The sequence below is a fragment of the Carassius auratus genome, unplaced genomic scaffold (genome assembly GCF_003368295.1).
Source record: "Carassius auratus strain Wakin unplaced genomic scaffold, ASM336829v1 scaf_tig00008628, whole genome shotgun sequence".
Taxonomy (NCBI): domain Eukaryota; kingdom Metazoa; phylum Chordata; class Actinopteri; order Cypriniformes; family Cyprinidae; genus Carassius; species Carassius auratus.
In genome coordinates this window covers 12,555-32,451 of record NW_020523967.1, presented here as the reverse complement: position 1 = coordinate 32,451, position 19,897 = coordinate 12,555, and the positions used below count along the sequence as shown (strand labels likewise).

Sequence of the window (19,897 nt, the reverse complement as noted above, 5' to 3'; positions counted from 1 at the left end):
AAAAATATTGCATTAAACTTTCACCCTCGATCTGTAAGGTTTCCGTTATCATAACTTAATTTTTTGCACAATAAGCTGCTATGTGGTCCGGACCTTATGACGATAATCAGAAGTGTATGAGTTGTATGTTCAGAGCCTGAAGTGTAGTTGTGGCACTCACAGGGTTGTGTATGCTGCTCTTGTGCAAGTACTGACTCCAGGGGTCCGGCATCTGTTCGTCCGCACCAGTGCTACCACTCCTGGAGTTTATCTTGAGCAGATAGCAGCCCTGAGTACCATACCGCTGTTTCATATCCTCGTACACAGAGTCCGCCCTAAGAGATGCAGAGACACATCGATGCTTGTTCTATACCATCATAAATATATATGACAGCCTAATCTTTCTCCCCACATTCATCTTATCTTCTATTCATCAGACCTTGAGGCTGCAGGCAGTATACGATTACTGTGACTGGCAACTGATCTACATGCAGAGAACTCTCTGAGCAAGAAGTGGGTGACGTCAAAAATTTATATTCATTGAAAAATGCTTTGCAAATGCATTCATGTTGCTTTTTAAGATTCATTATTATTCTACTCATACTACTTTCTCTAATTAAATGTATGCAATTACAAAGGAGAAGCAGAAATGTTTTCTCCTGACATCACTTCAGCTGTAATCCCTGAGGCAGTGTTGGATATATGTTTCCAGTGTTAATCAACTCTGTTCGTTTAATTGCAGAATCAGAACTAGCAGTTGGAAGTTGCTGGAACTGCATTCAAAGCATGTATGATTCACTACATGTGTTCAAGATAATTTCAGACATCAGCTACATTTGAAAAGGTTTAATTAAGAATATATTTCCATTGAAAGTAACGATGATGAATCTTAAGTGAACGCATGCTCACGTGCAAATGCACACAAAAACACGAATAAAAGTTATTAAAGAACAAAAAGTTATAACAAATATTTTGTCGTTTTTTATTCACCTTGATGTAATTTCTGGACAAATATATTTGTTCATAGTCTGTAATAATGCTTGATCCAGTGGAAAAAGTCCACCCCACTGTTGTCCTCTCACATCAACATTTTATAGCTAATTGACTCAGATTTTAGCCAGAAGCAATTATTTAAAATTTTAAATGTCTTAATTGTGGAATTGTTTCAAACACACAGCTTTGCACTTCACAAGATGTTATTGATAGATAGAAGTTGTGTGAATTGTGGATTATTGTGTTTTTATCAACTGTTTGGACTCTCATTCAGACGGCACCCATTTACTGCAACAGATCCATTGGTGACCAAATGTTGCACTACTAAATTTCCAGAATTTTCTTAAGAAATAAAAAAGTAAATATTTCAAGCATTACATTTCTTACAAACTTCTTAAAGGGATATTCCACCCTAAAATGAAAATTTGGTCATTAATCACTTACCCCATGTCGTTCCAAACCCGTAAAAGCTCAGTTTGTCTACGGAACACAATTTAAGATATGCTGGATGAAAACCAGGAGGCTTGAGACTGTCCCATAGACCAAAGGTATGAAACGTGGTCAGAATACTCCATCTGCCATCAGACATGCAATCTGGGTTATATGAAGCGACAAACACTTTGTAAGCGAAGAAAACAAAAATAATGACTTTATCAATCATTCCTTTGTCAACGATCTCCTCTGTCTCACTCCATATCACTTTCACTTGATTTGAAATAAAACAGTGCATCCGCTGCACAGTGATATGGAATGACACAGAGGAGACCGTTGACAAAGGAATTATTGATAAAGTCGTTATTTTTGTTTTCTTCGCTTTAGACTTGTGCCGGTATTCGGTAATGCGATATATCACGGTAATGAATATGCACGATATTGTTATCGATATATCGATATTGCTGCTTGAAAGACGCTTGTGTGCTCCGATGTAAACAAGCATGCATGAGAAGCACACAGGGGGAACAGGTGAGAGACACCTGAATGAAAGCACATTCACTCTTTGACAGCAGACGGCGCTAAAAAGCAGCCCTTACCCTGGAAACCCCATAAATAATGCAGCTGTGCTACTTTCTAAAATATATTGAAATAATTTAAATAGCCATTCAGATTTATGGATTCACTATGATTTCATCACAGCACGGAAATACTTAAATATTTAGACTTAATAGGTAATTCATTTTCAAACTTTTTTTATTATTATTATTATTTTTTTTTTATCTGGAATACAACATGCCCTAGATATTGTTTGAAAGTGTTTTTATTCTTTTATTGTTCAGTCACACTTTAAATTAAGGCATCATTAGTTAGCAGTTAATTCACCGGTTAACATAAACTGCCAATGAAAAACTCTTTCATTAATCTTAGGTATTACAATATTTAATAACACGTTGTTAAAATCTAAAATTGCAATTGTGTTATTTAATGAGCTAACATGAACTAATACTTGTATTGTATAACAAATTAATAACTTCTGGAGCAAATGTAGCTATTGCTCATGTTAATGTTAATGGCTAACTAATTAAGTTTTACCTAGTTAAGTGATACCTATGGGTCTTTATAGTTCTTTAATCTGTGTAAAACTTTTAACTTTATATATTTTTCTGTATTGCGTTATTGTATTTAAATGATCAGTTATTTTTGTTTTAAGAAAAAAAATATTTAACCTGTTACACATTTTTATGACCACTTTTTTAAATGTAAATATCAATACCGTGATAATACCATATACCGTGATAAAAGCATTAGCAATTAATCGCAACAGGAAAATTTGATACTGGCATATCCCTACTTCGCTCACAAAAAGTGTGGTATATTCATATAACCTAGATCGCACATCTGATGGCAGATGGAGTATTCTGACGATGACTTTTCATACCTTTTCTGGACATTAACACTGTTATTTAATTGGCAGTCTATGGGACAGTTTCAAGCCTCCAGGTTTTCATCCAAAATATCTAAAATTGTGTACCAAAGACAAACAGCTTTTACAGGTTTGGAATGACATGGGGGTAAGTGATTAACCACCAAAATGTGGGGTGGAGTAACCCTTTAAAATCTCCTTTTAAGGGTAGATTTTCAGTGAATAACACCTTCAAATTAAGATGAGGCTGATTAAAAAATGACAGCATTCACATTTTTGGGTGAACTTTCCCTTTTACAATTATGTGTGACAGTTTGACAGTGCAAAAGTTTGAGAAAAAAAAAAAAGAAGAAGAAGAAGAAAGCATAACCCAGGAAACAAGCAACACAGGTATAAGAGAAAACTTAAGACACACACACCTCTCCTCATCTCCTTCACTGATATCATGGAGCAAGACATAATATTTGAGCGTGTTGGGGATGAACCATTTGGGATGAGTGTATTCCCCACTGTGCTGGATCCTGTGCTGTTCCTGTGACAGCTTGAGGAACTGTTCTGTCGGCACCGCCTCACGGGACGACACCACCAACATACCTGCAGCCGAGTTCAGGAGATGTCGCAGAATACAGATGAACAAAACTGAGACTGACAGAAAAAGGGTGCTATCCTGTGCTGTACATATTTTTTAAAACACTTAAATCAAAAATCTGGCCAGACTGGTTAAAAAAGTTTGAATTTGACTGGTTAAAAAGAGTTTGTTATTAATAGACAGTTTTTCTTGCAATTTTATTAAATAATTTACTATAGAAACTATATTTCATGACATTTTATAGCAGTCTTAGTTGAACGTTATATATGGTTTAAATTTCAACGCATCCCTCGTGGTAAAGAGAGAGGAAAAATACAAGCATAAAAAGAAATAGGGTAGAGTTATTAGCAAAGAATCTGGAAGGATACAGGCCAGGTAGTGGTTGAGAAACTCGTGCTCTGATGCTGGCATGGACTGCAGGAAGTTCTCCCGATAAGTCTCAAACCACGGTGTTGTTGCTGTAAGATAAACACAAAGAAATATTGTCTTGTTCAGAAACAAGATTATTACGGCCCGCGTGACCAGTCCTCCAGGCAGAAGAGGAGAGAAGCACATTATGAAAGCCAAGGCGAATAGAAACCCCCCAAGAAATGCAAGAAATTATAACAGATCACATTTTACAGCAAGACTATTTTACAGCAACATAACAGAAATAAAATCTAAGAACGTTTCAATCCAACAATCTTTACCAATCATTTATTTAAAAGTAAATACAGTTCTTCCCAAAAAAAAAAACATAATAATTATCCTTCAAATATCAAGCATAAAGATAAAGCAGTTTTTGAAAAAAAAAAAAAAAAAAGGCTAATGATTGCGAAATAACCAGCGACTCTCTGTTGCACATCACATGAGTGAAAAATATCGTGGGCAAAAAAAAAAAAAAAAGGCTCCTGTGTGGATTCAAATTTACTAGATTTGTCCTACAGAAATTCGCACTTTTAATCACTTTGAACACTTAATGATCTAATTAGCATTCAACCTTTTTTGAAACAGGATGTTCAAAACAGGTTGAAACATAAGTATTCATGATCAATTTTCCCCTTTTAATTCTTTCCTGCAATGAGGGGAAGATTGATTTGTATTAGCTGAGTTCCTTGACATTTAATCTCAATCAATGGCCCCCTCAGAATCAGTCATGGTAATAAGCAAACCGTGTGATGCACTTCGCTCTGGCAGCCTTGCGTTCAATTCTTTATCTTTACAGAGAGGGTTAGAGCTTGTACACCATATCTACACAACAAAACAGGCATCTTTAAAAAAGTGTTTTGCACATCCTAAATAAATGCATAATGAAGAAATAGTAAAGAAAAATCCAAACATTTAAATTGTCAACTAATTTTTAAGCATTAGTGTGCTAATGCAGTGTTTACATTTTTATTTAATTTTGTATGCTACAGAAAAAAACTATTAATTGTTTAACTGATAGATACAGTACAAAACAGATACAAATACAGTAAAAAAAAATAAAAAATAAAAAGTGGTTTAAACTGGTTTAACACTGCATTATGTCACTTTACTGTAAAATAGTCATTTATTGTTTTGAGGTAAAAACTTTGAATTACCATAAACTTTGTTAAAAACAGTAAAAGGAAATTACCAGAAGTCACTGAATAACAAAAAAACAAAAAAAAAAACAACAACATACAAATACATAATTTATCTAAATTTTGCTTCTTTTTATTGTCATCAGCAATATAAATCAGGGTGTTTTGTGATATATCCTACACTATTTAGTAAATGTTTATTGAATTTTTCGTATGTATGACCCTGTCTATATATGAGTATTGTCCTTGTTCTGGCACAAATATGCCAACCACAATACTGGAAACATTGTTACAGTATTTTTCTGAATTTCTGGCAACCACAGTTGCTTTTAACTGTGAATGTAACAGCAAAAAGAAACACATATTTTACATTAAATCAAACTGATGAACTTCATTAAAATTGATTCTGCTTGAATTCAGAAAAAGCGCATGTAAAGTCAATCTCTACTTCACAGCAAAAGGAATGATGGCTCTGAAGAGGAAAAGAAACTTGACTATAAAGTGAGACAGAATGGGTAAAATGACTCATTGAACTAAAATCTCCCAAACAAACTGAACCCTTAACATTTCTGAAACACTTAAATTTCAGTCAAAACTGATTGTCAGTTGGAACTATTTATATGTACAGTAACTGAAGAGATCGCCAATCCATTGTTAGACAAAGTTATGAACATGTCTAGAGAATTTCAGCACATTGAGTCTCAAACACACAAAAGGCTAAAGAACCACCACCAACATCCTGAGAAAGTGGAGGAAGCTGGATTGGATTGGAAAGAGGAAAGAAGATTTAGTGACAGTTCTGCTACAGAGCGAGGCGGGCCGGGAAATGATGTGGAGAAGGCGTCTCACGTGCCCATCAGGGGAAGGAAGGGAATACCTGTGTAGTACTTGGACGAGCTCAGCTGGGTGAGGGTTTCTTTCCAGTCAGAGTACCAGGGAAGGCTCGCTTTGACCGTGCGGTCTGAGAGGAGAAGAGACAGGCAGTCTGGTTAAAGCTCACTGACGGGAACCACAGAAGCGTAAACGCATCCAAAAGACATTTTATTTCCTGTGGACTATCCCTTGCTGGTGCTACTGAGTGGAGCCAGGGTTAATTTGCATATTCATAGATTTGCATTTAGTAAACGAGGAGTGTAGAGTTACATTCAAGCTATTTTAAGGCTTGAGAAGAAATACAATTTCACAAGAAAAAAACAACATTTAAATATGTAATTTAGAAGGACAACATGTTTGACTACATGGGAACTTTAACAGAGGTGAACTTCGTCAATTAGGGCTGGGCGATATATCGAACGATAGGATCACGCGCATCTAGTCAGTAAATCTGGTCCGCTCAATCGCCATTACCTGCTTTCAAACGGAGCGGCATTTAATAGACAGAGACGTAGATCACTGACAATTCATCTACGATAGTTAATGCAATATTGCGTAGCTTGTCAGTGATGGTGACTGAACATAATCACGGAACCCGATTTACTGACTAGATGCGCATGATCATATCTTTCGATATATCGCCCAGCACTATCGACAATGTGTGAAAAGGCAATCTACTAAATGTAGGAGAATCAAGTAGACTGAAAAATGACATATAATGCACAACATGTAACATACTTCGCCCTTGAAACATACATAAAACAAACTACTAGTACCAGTTCTAGCAGAAGCAAAGGTAAAAATAAATAAATAAATAATGGATCTGGATATTTCTAAAGAAATCTATTGGTCAGAGTGAATACAGCACACACACTGCAAACCAATACTTTAAAATCAACATTGAAAGACCAATCACAACACCTCTTCCTTCCATAAAGTGACACACTTCTGAGAGAAACCGAACTTTGTATGTTAAATTTAGAGTGCAACGTCCTTTGTTTTGTTCAGAATGTATTAGACTGTCAAAAGCAATCAGAGCCCTGAAAGTAAGTTTGCAGATTGTGGATGGGATGATCGTTTTGTTTAAGGAAGCAGCCTTTATTTAAGTCTCTACCTGCTGGGAACTGGAATAATAGTTTAGGCTCAAGGTCAAGTTCACTTTTTAAAAGCATCTTTACACCTTGAAAATTTAACCTATCATTCATTTTGTTAGATTTCTTTATTGTACATCTGTACTATTTTAGAGAAGATGCTTTACCAAGCCTAAAGCAATGCCTAATAGCTACTTGGCTATTGGTTAACCTTACTTTAGCCACCCACCGGTCCTAGATGACATCACCTAAAAAGAAAAGTAATTTCAGCTGGAAGATGTTTTTTTTATTATTATTAACATTTGTGTTTTTTTTTTTATTAACAACAACAGTGTTGATACTGTTCCCTCAAAACAAATTAAACATTATATTAGCGTTTTTATTAATTGAAACAAAGTTGATGTCAAATAATATTTATATATATGTATATATATATATATATATATATATATATATATATATATATATATATATATATATATATATATATATATATATAAATAATCTTAAACTTAAATGTTGTCTCAGCTACTAACTGAGATTTTAATTGAAGTAACATTAATAAAACAGAATTTGAAAAGTTCCTAAAACTTCAACAAATTAAAAGTAAAAATATTAAAGTTTTAATAATAATAATAATAATAATAATAATAATAATAATAATAAAGCTTACTCAAAATATTACATTAAACTTTACAATTATTTAATGTTATTATAGCTTATTTATTCATAATATAAATAGCATATTATAACAGTACATATAAAAGTAAAATAACTGTCACAATAAGAACAGGAGTATGTTTTATGCATTAAGTACATAGGAACAGTTTTGATTTAATGTTAAATTTAGAGCATAGAGTTTTGAGACTTTAGTTTAGTAGTCAAACCAACCAACCGTGAAGTTCACATATTCAAGTATGCTTCTTGACTCTGTTCTCATATTCAGGTGCAATATGTTCATTCAGTTAAAAGGAGGATGCTTCTGGTCTAGAGAGGTGTGTTAGTGTCTAACTCTCAGAGGTTTGTTGTTAGGCCCACTCAAGCGAAGGGTACAGCAAAGGGACAACGTGAGGGACGGGCTCTACTGGGAGCCTATGATCTGAGAAGGGACCAAACACTTCACTTAACGGCACAGCATAGCTCACGTGTGTGACCTGGCATACACACAACACCAGAGGAAAACATGCGTATGAGGGTCAGAGCTCTTACCAAGAATTAATCCATAGGAGAATTTAGAGAATGAAGAAAAAAAAAGAGATCAGAAACGATAAAACAACTGTGTAGTGCAAACCAAACCCTTTAATTTCATAAACAATTACAACATTTCATTTCTCACTTTTCCCCTTAAGGGCTCTGCTGCCCTCATCAGGTGCTGACATGAGAAACAAAAATGAAATGAATCTCATGCAAAAAAAAAAGAAAAAAAAAGAAAGAAAAACTGATATTAATAATGTATTCAAAATTTTTACAAACCCCTCCAACTATAATTACCTTCTTTTTTTCTGTTCTTTTTTTTTTTGACATTAAGATTACATTTTTCTGTCCAGAAAAAGTTACACACCATTTCTTTATTAATTTTCATATTCCTTTCCTAAAATGTTTACACCCCTCCCACCCCTGCAGAATCTATAATTAGTCTTTTTTTTTTTTTTTTTGAGAAAGAGAGATCTCAAACCATTTTTCTGTCCATAAGAAACTAAACATTGTTTTATTTGCTTTTATTCCTTTTCTAAAATGTTTACATACCCCCAACAGAAACTATAATTATTATATATTTTTAAATAGATAAGTGGTTTGCATTAAAGTATAAAACACCAAATTATTTGTTTATTTATACAACTGCAGACCTTACATACTATAACATCTGTATGAATAGTATAAAATCCAAATATTTCCCATTTACTGCCATTACTCTGGAAATTAGAACTATTATTTTTCTGTGCATCACATCACTGTATATTGCAATATATATTGCTACCATAATGAAGAATACTGTGTTTGCTTCTATTGCCCACAGATTGGTAGCATACATGTAAATCCACAGGCAAACAGCTGAATAATAGTCACATGATCACTAGGGATGCACGATATTGGATTTTGGCCGATATCGATATGCCGATATTTTCTAAATAATTTTGGCCGATGCCGATACCGATATCGATATATATACAAATATATACTGATATATTTAAACTTTAATTTTACTGAAGAGAAATCCATGTATGTCTTCTGTACTGATTCTACCATAAATTTATTATTTTACAAATGTAGACAGACATTCACATCTGAAAAACAGGTCAATTATTTCACTTGGAGAATATCGGTTTGGCTCATCGGCAGAAATATTCATATCGGCCGATACCGATAATGGTCATTTTACCGATGTTGTGCCGATATTATCGTGCATCCCTAATGATCACCATTTTGGAGATCCTGCAAGGGCTACATAAAAGTATGCTGCATTATGAAACAATCTCTCAGTTCCCATTTTTGTTCACTTTAGGGCATTTCCACTTTCCTATTGTAAAAATGTAGCAGTAATATAATCAGGTCCTCTACAGATGTCCCCAGGTGAAGTTAAAGTGAACAGAAAACTCTTTGCAAGCGCTTACCGCTGATGTTGAGGTCGTAGTCTCCGGCCGTGATGACGTTGGCGGGCGACCCTTCAGGAGGCTGGCAGACAGAGACCGTCTGGCTGAGGAGTCTGTGCATCTCTGGGGTCTGTGGAGGCCGTGTGTTGATCCCAGTCACGCTGATCCGGAGGCCCTTCACCACAACCACCTGGTTATTGGGGTCCCGCAGGTGACCTACAGTTCAGTAACAAAGAGAGCAAAGAAGAAAAAAAAAAAAAAGGATGATGAACTGGCTGATGTCAAATTAATAATGGTGCTGCTTATTCTGCTTAAGCTTTTTTCTAGGTTCTAGAATTAAGCTGATGATACACAGGGCAATTTTTTTTGAGCAACATTGCTTGGGCACTTTCCCAGTGAGAATGGGTAACACATTTCTACATATGGATACTTTAAATCAATCGTGGGCACTATGTCTCACCTAGCTGCTCACTGACGCCAACGTTAACCAAAGTTACCCAGGAATATCGCTTAAGAAGTTGCCCTGTGTATCATCAGTCTTAAGGCCTGTTCACAACTTCACACCAAGAACGATCTCTATAAAGATAACTATATTAGCACACCACACATCCACATCAGAAGACGATATCATCAGTTTATTCTAAGCGCATTCTCGAGTTTGTGATAGCAGGATTGATTCTGATTGGTTGTCAATGTTTGCATCTTCATCAGCTACCAAAAAAAATAAAAAAAAAAATATAATCTGCTATTCTTTAATAAGGAGAAGGATTTTTAGAACTATATCGTTATAGATTTGTTTATAGTTTTGTTCTTGGTGTGAAAGGGGCTTTACATAGAATCCAATACTGGTTCAACCTGGACCACAAGTACTTTATCATTAATGCATATTAAAATAATTGTTTTACATAAAAAGGAACTGAGCAAAAGTTTGACATTTGCAATGTCTCTAATGCTCATCAAGGCTGCATTTTTTTCTTTTTTAAAATACTGTAAAAACAGTAATATTTTGATTTTTTTTTTTTTTACAATTTCAAGTACCAGTTTTCTATTTAAGGTTTTCTATTAATATATTGTAAAATGTAATTTATTCCTCTGATGCAAAGCTGAATTTTCAGCATCATTACTCCAAATTGAAAACAGCTGTTTAATACTTTTGCGGAAATCATTATGCATTTTCTTTTGTGAATATAAAGTTCAAAAGACCAGCAGTGGTTTGAAATAGAAATCATATTTACCATAAATATCTTTAGTCACTTTTTATTAATTTAATGCATCCTTGCTGAACGCAAGTATTAAATATTTGAGCTGCGTGTTTGCACTCCACTATTCACATGATAAGCATGACATAAATAATAAAGATGAGACTTTGCTCCTCTGCTGCCAAGGCATTCCTGAATAAATCACATCACATTATTGAGGGACACACACACACACACACACACACACACGCACAAAGAGAGCACTGTGTTCATTTGAGTCCACCTAACTGTGTTACCAGCTTTTTCTACAAATCCATAACACTGCATCAAATGCAATGTGAGAAATGGGTTTTTTTTAGTATCTGAAAGAGTTTTCTGATGACAAGTGTATCAGTGTAGTCTGATATAAGAAGTCTGTGTCTATTGTGCTATACAAAATGTGCCATGTTTTCCCACAATTGCATGATTCCTGAAAGACTAAGATTGTTGATAAATGGAGGAATTCTAAGATTTCAGTCAATGAATGTGATGATGTCGCTCAGACAGGAATTAAAAGCAGTTCAAGGAACAAAAACTGAAACAAATGAAATAGGAAACACAAAACACATGTCAGTTGTTCCAGAGGAATATGGAACATGATTAGCTTTTCAAATGTCATTATTGGTTAATAAAGTTATTTTGTTCAAATAATTTTTTTTTTTTTTTTTTGTAAAACCAACAGTTTTTGTCCACGTTTCACTGTCAGAATTACATCACTTCCTATTTACAAATCATTTTATAACACATGCTCTTATGAAGAAAGAGTTATTTACTTTCAAGGCACACGTTTATCACAATATTATCACAAAAAGTTTTTATTTTTTCCTCAATGTTTATCATTTGGAAAGAACACAAATATATATATATTATATATATACTAAATATTCTCTCTCTCTCTCTCTCTCTCTCTCTGAGCCTTGGGCTAATAGGAACACTTCTTTTTATAAGAGTGACTAACATTTTTAATGAACCAAATAAAATGGAATTGGTTAAGTTTATGAACTAATACTTTCAGCAAAGATGCATTAAACTGATCAAAAGTGACAGTAAAAAAGTGAAAGTGTCTCCACAAATATATTAAGCGACTGTTTTCAACATTGATAATAATAATAAATAGGTGCTAAATCATCATATCAGAATGATTTCTGAAGGATCATGTGACACTGAAGACTGGAGAGGGTGAAAATTCAGCTTTGATGACAGGAACAAATTACACTTCAAAATATATTAAGTAGAAAAGTTACATTAAATTTACAATATTACAGTTTTTACTGTATATTTGATCAAACAAATACAATATTGATTAGCATTAGATGCTTCTAAAACATGAATTAATAAAATCAAATTAGCACCAATAGCCTCGCGTGCAGTGTGCCAACATATGTGATTCATATGTTTTTTACTTCCTGTCAACTCTTAAAGGCAAATAAGTGAAAAATAAATTTTGTAAAAAAATAAATAAATAAAACCCCAAACTTTTGGTCGATTGTGTATCTTGGTCATTCACTGACTACTGTGTCACTGTACACAACGGCAGTTTCATAAGTTTAGCCAGTTGATCTGATTGCCTGCCTCTTTAGGATTATCCCACATCCTTTAATAGATACAGGCTGGTGATTAACAGCACAGGTCAAACACAGAGGGAATCTAACCCTCACCAATACAGGCATCCGATCTGTGCTGTGTCTGTCTAAGACTCGTGTCACTAAATGGTCAGGTGAGCGGAAATCAGATCAGATTTCACAAACACAGAGATCAAATTCAGATAAATCTGGTCTGAAATCCTTCCTATTACTTGAGTGAGGATCAGAGTTGGATTAAGTAATGAGCCAGAGGGCCCTAAGGCATAGGGCCCCCCGGTTCCACTGTGCAGAAGACCCTACGTTTCTCAAAAACAGAGAATTTGCTGACCATTAGAGCCCTCTTAGGTCTGGGACACCTTTATTAAACACTATTATTGAACATGTGTTTCTCAAAAGCTAGTTAGCTGTCAACCTAGACAGATCTTGTGGGCACATCTCTCAAAACTTAGCGAACTGCTTATTTAGACAGCACTTTTGGGCGTGTAGCTGAAAATCGAGTGAGCTGCCTGTCTAAACAGCATTTTTGGCGTGTGACTGAAAACCTGGTGAGCTGCTTACTTAGACATAATTTTCAGTGCGTCTCAAATCCTAATAAGGTGCCTTGCTAGGGAACATTTTTGGGCATGTCTCTCAAAACCAATACTAGACTGTCTAGCTAGACTTTATTGTTCCCGTCTGAACGTTGTAATTGCACCTGACTGTTTGGGCAATGTCTTGGCAGACAGCTCTCTAGGTTTTGAAGAAAGTGTGTATGTGTAAGGGAGCTGACTAACAACCGTTTCATCTAGTGATCATCGGTTGTGGTGGGTGATCCGCGGCTGTCTGACCAGCTGCCTTCTTACCCTCGGACGTCAGGCGGCAGAAAGGCCGCAGCAGCTCGGGGAAGCTCAGGCTGTTTTTGCGGGTCACTCTCTCCGCATCCTCGCTGCACAGGACGGCCACCATCGGCACGAACGAGTCCTGGATGAACTCCTGCACTGACTGCACGCACTGAGCCATGAGCGCGCCTCGTCTGTTCTTCACCGAGCTCACGAATCCGCTCAAAACAAACACCTCCTTTACTGACAGCCAACGGCAGACATGTTGAAATCTACTGCTCCTGCTGATCAATTTTGCCCAGGAAGCTTAGCGGCGGTCAGGTGACTTTACTTCCGCGATGACATAAAAGATCTGCGTCTGCCATAATAAAAGCCTTGCACGGTGCCCTTAATAAACTTTTAACTTTCGGTACAAAATATAGATAGACAAAGACAGACTGACTGACAGATATACAATTTAATATAGAGTGTTGAATCAGCACAAAATAGATGTCAAAGGTTTAAAAAGTGTAACATTAAACACATATAACATATAAATTACCCTTAACATGATGTTACATTTTATATAATGGATATTTAACGATTTTGCATTTTTATAGATACTGTAAATAGATAGAGATATTTGTATCTATATTAATTTATATTAATTTGCCCATATTCTTTGTGTACAACGAAAAAATCCACACAGTGCCTGCAGAGCAGAATTAGGGCAGTACCCACTAATAATAATAATAATAATAAAAAAATAATAATTAAAAAAAAGACATTAAATTCCATGTGCACCTATAAAAGCAGTCATATTGAGACCCTCCACCACAAAGCCTTAACCTACCAAGAACTGAACCGAAAGAAAGGGACCTTCGGCCAGCTGGTCTCAGAACTCACATTACAATCCAAAACCCCAGCTAGACTAAATGAAATCATTAAAACACAGAAAGAGACAAATCTGAAACACTGGACAGAAGTAGCAGCTCAGCAGAGTAAATTAGAATGCTATCTGTCTCTAAACAGAGAATATACATGGGCACAAGTCACAGCTGGAAGAAAACACATAAACCGATGTGACATGATACAGTCCTTCTCCTGTCTCTTTATTAAAATGTTTAATAGTACTTTAGTTTTACTGTATACAGATATAAAGACTCTATATGCTGAATAATTCTATTCTTATGTATATTTGTGTTAATTTTTTTTATTTAAATGTTTCTATGCTTTGGCAGTGTAAATATATTTTTACCATGCCAGTATAAAGCTACTTGAATCTTGAATCTAGGTAGAATATGTGAAACCAAAAGTTAATGTCAATATTAAAGACGTGTAAGAGGGATTGACTGATGTGACATTAAACAGTTTGTTAATGGCATAATTAAAACTGTACAGTATGGAAGTGTATTCATTTGCCCACAAATTTACTTCTCCTAATATATCAGTGCTTTCATAAAGTCGCATCACTAAAGATTTTTTTTTTTTACAAAATTTGTACTTTTCAGGTTAAACCGGTTCTATATTTATCATCATGAAAAGAAGCAGCTGAAGTAAAAAACATACACAGTAAAAACGGAAAATTACACTCCAAGTGTAAAGTGTAACACTCCAAATTTTGCACTCTGGGGTATTTAACACCCCTGGTGTTGTTTTAAGTGTAATTAATAAAGTACTCTTTTCAGTGCAAACAAAAAAATGCTCTTGTATGGTGTTCAGGTACAACATAAAATCAAGAGTCTTCAGACAGATGTATCCATTTCAACATTTATTGAACAAATGTCCAAAGTGACAACTTTAAAAGCATATATCAGATGTGTAGAGGTTAATTAGTTAAATTTATTAAGTGTTGCACAGAAACAAAGTACTTAATAAAACACAACATCATCAAATTTACCTAGACATGAACATATATGACGTGCAGATTAGAGTTGTGCAGCATCGATGAATGATGTTCCTCATTGTCCCATCAGCGAGCAGGTACGCCTGTGTGGTCCTTCTCTGCAATCAAGCTGTTCTTGTTAGTGTCTGCAGATAAAAGATAAAAGTAACAGTCAAGGTCAGCTCTCCAACTAATTTTATTTATATTCGTTTTTCATATACAACCCATCTGGCAATATTTTGAGGCAGACAGGTAGTGACAGAAATCTCCAAAATGTACCTTTTTGAAGATGTTTCAGCTTGACAGGATGAGATTTTTCCAGGTCCCTTGCAGCCTTGTGATGATGGTGGAATCAAATGAAGACCAACTGATGCAACATCGCTGTCCCATTCTAGATAGCACATGACAAAATCAGCAAAACATTGCATGAACACAGAATATAGATACAGCATGAATATAGATATTCTTATTCTGAAAGTCTCACCTTAGACAATCGTTTTTTTTTTTTTTTTTTTTTTTCTTTACAGCTGATTCAGAGGTCAGTTGGGTCCATGAAGGTCTTGGGAGAAGCCAGGACCTTAGCTTCTAAAAAAAATTGTGTTAGCACACATCTTGGGTGACACATATGGCCATATAATTTTATTACAGGGTTCGTTAAAAAAAAGAACATTTCGTCAGTTTACTCAGCCTTTTGTTATCTTTTAAACACAACTGTAGACATTTTAATAGAATATAAGATTTCTGTCCCTTGAATGACGTCCATGCAACTACCACTTTAATACTTCTTAAACTTCATAAAGAGAACTAATGCATAAAGAGAAGTAATTCATATGTATCGTGGTTTATTCCAAATTTTCTGTTTATGTTCCCTGATCAATGTTTAAATGTGAAAAAAGTAATTCTGCTCATTGTACAGTGATCAAGTCTCTTCAGAAAATTTGGACTAAACTACTCAATTAATTTGGATTAGTTTTATGATCTCTTTATGAACTTCTTAAAGTATTACAGTGGTAGTTGTGTAGACTGTCGATGGAAATTATCTCATTCAAAATATATTAATTTGTGTTTGGAAAATGAATGCAAGTCTTGCATGTTTAGAATGACAGAGTGAGAAATTATGATAATTTTTCATTTTTGGGTCAACTTACCATTTATCTTTTTGCAGATTGAGATCTTAAATTAATAATTAGTAAATTCCAGGTGTGAACAAGCTAATATCGTGTGCCTGCCCAGTTAAACTTTAATTGTTCATATTCATTTGTGCGGTTTAAATTTGTACTGCACAGAGAATAACATAAATGAGACTGACTCACACTTCTGGCATCATCTTCAGACATCAGAGGAGACTTGACAGACAGACTAAATAGAGGACAATTTGGACATGTCCGCTTCAGAGGAAGAGTGTCCTGTTTGCAGGGAAAACATACAGAATCCTTCTCAACCATCTCCATGCTGTGGAAAAGTGTAAGTGTGGCTTATATTTGACATGGATTGGTGAGTTTGGTGACTTCATGTGGAGACTTTACAAACTTGATCAAACTTGTAGGTTTGTGAGGCATTTAACATAATTTAACATATGCATAGTGTAACTACTCGCTGGTCATTAAACAGTCCATGTTTCCAAAGTACTGATGTCCATTTGTTTTATTTATAGATATGGAACACCCGTGAAAACTACATACAAACAGAAACACAAAAAAATATATTTTTACACACACATAACAACACGAAGGACATCAATGCAAATAAAGAAATATACATAAATTAACACTTTTACCGTGTTGGCCTTGTTACCAGCAGTAGAATGGTGAAGAGCTCTAACAGGTGTATCCAAGTTCAAATCTCATTCAATTTGCAGCACTTCCAGGTTAAATCTAATCAGGAAGGGTCACATGACCTTCGATTTAATAAAACTTAGCAGTACCACAAAATAAGCACATCAGAATTCATGCAATTGACACACATACACAATATTATATTTAAATTGTAAAGTCTTAAAAATACAAAAAGGAGCAAAACCCTGATATAACAAATACCTCATACACAACCCATAAATGACCTATCAGTGTCAGCTACACATAGTTTAGACTTTTATACAGTAATGCTGTATAAAAATGTATACCGTATGCAAAATATTCCATAAGTGATTGTAAATCAAACTCATTCAATAAATCAAATTTTCTTCATAAAAGTGCTTCTGTAGTTGGAAACAGCTTTTATGTGTGACATTTATTTGATTTACTTTTTTATACATTTGCAGTCTCTCCTTATTCACAAGTGCATATCATTTCTCATAAATAACCTGAGCATTTACTGGCAGCAAAAGGCTAAAGTATTTCTTAAGGGAAATTCCATCACATGATTGGTTGACAAAGATTACCAGCCTTGCCAGCCATTGTTTTATCTCCATGTTTGAAGTTGTTGATTATTTTATGCTCTCTTACAAGTACTCTTTTTCTCTCTTTGTACTTTCAGAATTTTCCAGCGATGCCTCAATCAGTCTTTTTGATACAGGGCTCATTGTCCACACTGCAGAAGCTCAGTAGACAACCGTGATTATGCAAATAATCCATTCCTTGTAAGCAAAAACCCTGCTTAAGTGAGAAATAAATATCAGTTTCTGTGAGTGGCGGTCATCAAGGATTGGATGCTTATGAATATTTTTTGTTTCAGCTTCCTGATGGGAGGAGGCACTTGCACCCAATCCTGCCCAATCCTGGATTTTCAAACATTTAATTCAAGGAGAGCTGTTGGCGCAAACATACACACAACCTGCACCCATTACTCCTGCCTCGATTGGTCTAATCCAAGTCCTCCCGCCACCTGCCACAGTTCCACTGCCGCTAAACCCTGCCCTGTCCCAGGATAATGTGCAAACTGCAATGGATGAATGGTAAGTCCCATCAAGAGGATAATTATTTGATTGACATTATGGTTTGGATAACTCATATTTTGTTTCACTCACAGGCCATGGCAAACGGAGATCACCCTAATGGAGATGAGTCCACAACCTCAGGGGTGAGGACATCTGGTTATTCACAATTCAACAAATCCTAATCATAAGGCACACAGTGACTGGGGTTTTAAATATTTTAGATGCCACAGACCCCCATATAGGACAGTTCTTATGACTCCCATCCTAAAATTTAAAAGGCAGCTAAAATATCAGCTGTATATTACTTTTGTATATAGCAATTATATATACTGTAACATATCCAATCCAAATACTTTCATAGTTGTTTACTTTAATTATTTTTATTATTTAAATGTTTTATAATTGAATATATTTTAATTTATTTTATAATAACTAATTTATTTTAATATTCTAATATTTATTTCAGTATATTTATTTAATTAACTTTTTTTTAATTATTTATTGATTTGTTTTTCTCTAAAATGTACAAAGATCCCTTATTACCCCCATTGCATTCCCCTGAAAACCCCTGTTCTAGATGACTGTACCTGGACAACAGCTTGAAAAACCCCTTACTGTGCACAAAGTGAAAATGAAAATTACATTATTTTGCTACATATCTTGCTCAAACGGTGCTTACAACGCTTTCATCTGATTTTTCTTGTTCACAAGCTTTTGTCCAAAATATAGTGCACATTCCCATTTATAATAAACCATTAACACAATCCAAAATATAAAGAATATCCCAAACTATTTCTAAATAGTATTTATTTATTTTGGCATAGCTTTTAAAAAAGATAATCAATATGATCACAATTAAAAATAAAAGTACTTTACTGGCATCTATGCTTCATGCAGAACCTTTCAAATTTAATTGCACAAAATGTACTTTATAGTTAAAAAAGGGGTTCTTCAGAATATTTGGGGAACCTAAAATGATTCTGAAAATTATTATTATTATTTTATTTTTTAGCAGACATATGCATTTTGCTAAAGAATGGAAAATACAGTCTTTGACATGTTTTATTTTTCATTTTTTTCAGTTTAACTGTGAGAACTTTTGTGTGTCTGTACTGCCAGGAGGATGGACTGGATTAACTCGATCTACGTGATCACTGCAATGAACATCATGCCAGTGACAGCAAACATGTGGTCAGTCACCATTCATGTGTAGCCTATACTGTACATCATGTGGAGCTATTCTAATAATTAATCATGTGTTGAATTAAACTTACAGCACAATCGTTTGAAACATTAAGTAGTTCCTTTCAGTTTCAGCTTCAGGTTCATATTTAAACCTGAAGTGTGAAATTCTTAATCTTGGCGTCACCAAACTGAATTTTTTAAAACAGATTGATCATTTTGAAACCTGATTACAAAACAACCTATCTATCTATTATTTGCATTACACAGTTCAGTTTTAAATGATTACTGACTGCTGTCTACTACAAGAAACAGAAAAAAACCTTCATTTTTTGTGCGCTCTCTGGCGCCCTCTAGGTGTGTGCAGTGTGTGTGCAGACACCCAACGGTGATCCACAGTACTACAGCTGCAACTTCATTGGCCACCTCAACCTGCGTCACTGCTACTACCTGGACGATATAACTGTAAGTCATCAACACCTATACAAATCAAAGAACCCAATACATGTATTCACACACGTCAATGTTTAACTGCAATCCTTTATTTCTATGAACCACAGAATCTCAACCAGACTGATGAGATGAACATTCAGTGTGCAATTCTAGCATCATACAGAGACAATTATTAGACCTCATTTTCAGAAAGATGACTACACAGTTCTCGGGGGCTGTGGGGGGTTATTCTGAACAACACCTTAAAAAATGCTTGAGAAGAAGATTCTGAACCACAAGGAAGAAAACAATTGAGAAATCAGTCAAAGAAATGGTGTATCGAGGATGTGATATTAAGGTAGTTTACCAATGTTATGTAAAATGTAA

General features: G+C 34.9%; 1 protein-coding gene and 2 long non-coding RNA genes across 3 annotated transcripts; 1 reads left to right on the top strand and 2 right to left on the bottom strand.

Annotated features, from left to right (window-relative positions):
- Positions 1–160: 160 nt before the first annotated feature.
- LOC113072233 (trafficking protein particle complex subunit 8-like) lies at positions 161–13,467 on the bottom strand (the record flags this gene model as incomplete). Its single annotated transcript, XM_026245297.1, has 6 exons — positions 13,182–13,467; positions 9,540–9,734; positions 5,841–5,924; positions 3,788–3,877; positions 3,250–3,424; positions 161–314 (listed from the first exon to the last, which is right to left on the bottom strand). Coding segments are annotated over exons 1-6 (855 nt in total), but the record flags the coding sequence as incomplete, so codon positions are not given.
- A 1,612-nt stretch (positions 13,468–15,079) lies between these two features.
- LOC113072235 (uncharacterized) lies at positions 15,080–16,856 on the bottom strand. The gene is made up of 5 exons (XR_003280271.1): positions 16,799–16,856; positions 16,335–16,427; positions 15,506–15,606; positions 15,301–15,412; positions 15,080–15,167 (listed from the first exon to the last, which is right to left on the bottom strand). It is a non-coding gene; the product is annotated as an uncharacterized LOC113072235 (long non-coding RNA).
- A 2,198-nt stretch (positions 16,857–19,054) lies between these two features.
- LOC113072234 (uncharacterized) lies at positions 19,055–19,897 on the top strand. The gene is made up of 3 exons (XR_003280270.1): positions 19,055–19,087; positions 19,436–19,543; positions 19,639–19,897. It is a non-coding gene; the product is annotated as an uncharacterized LOC113072234 (long non-coding RNA).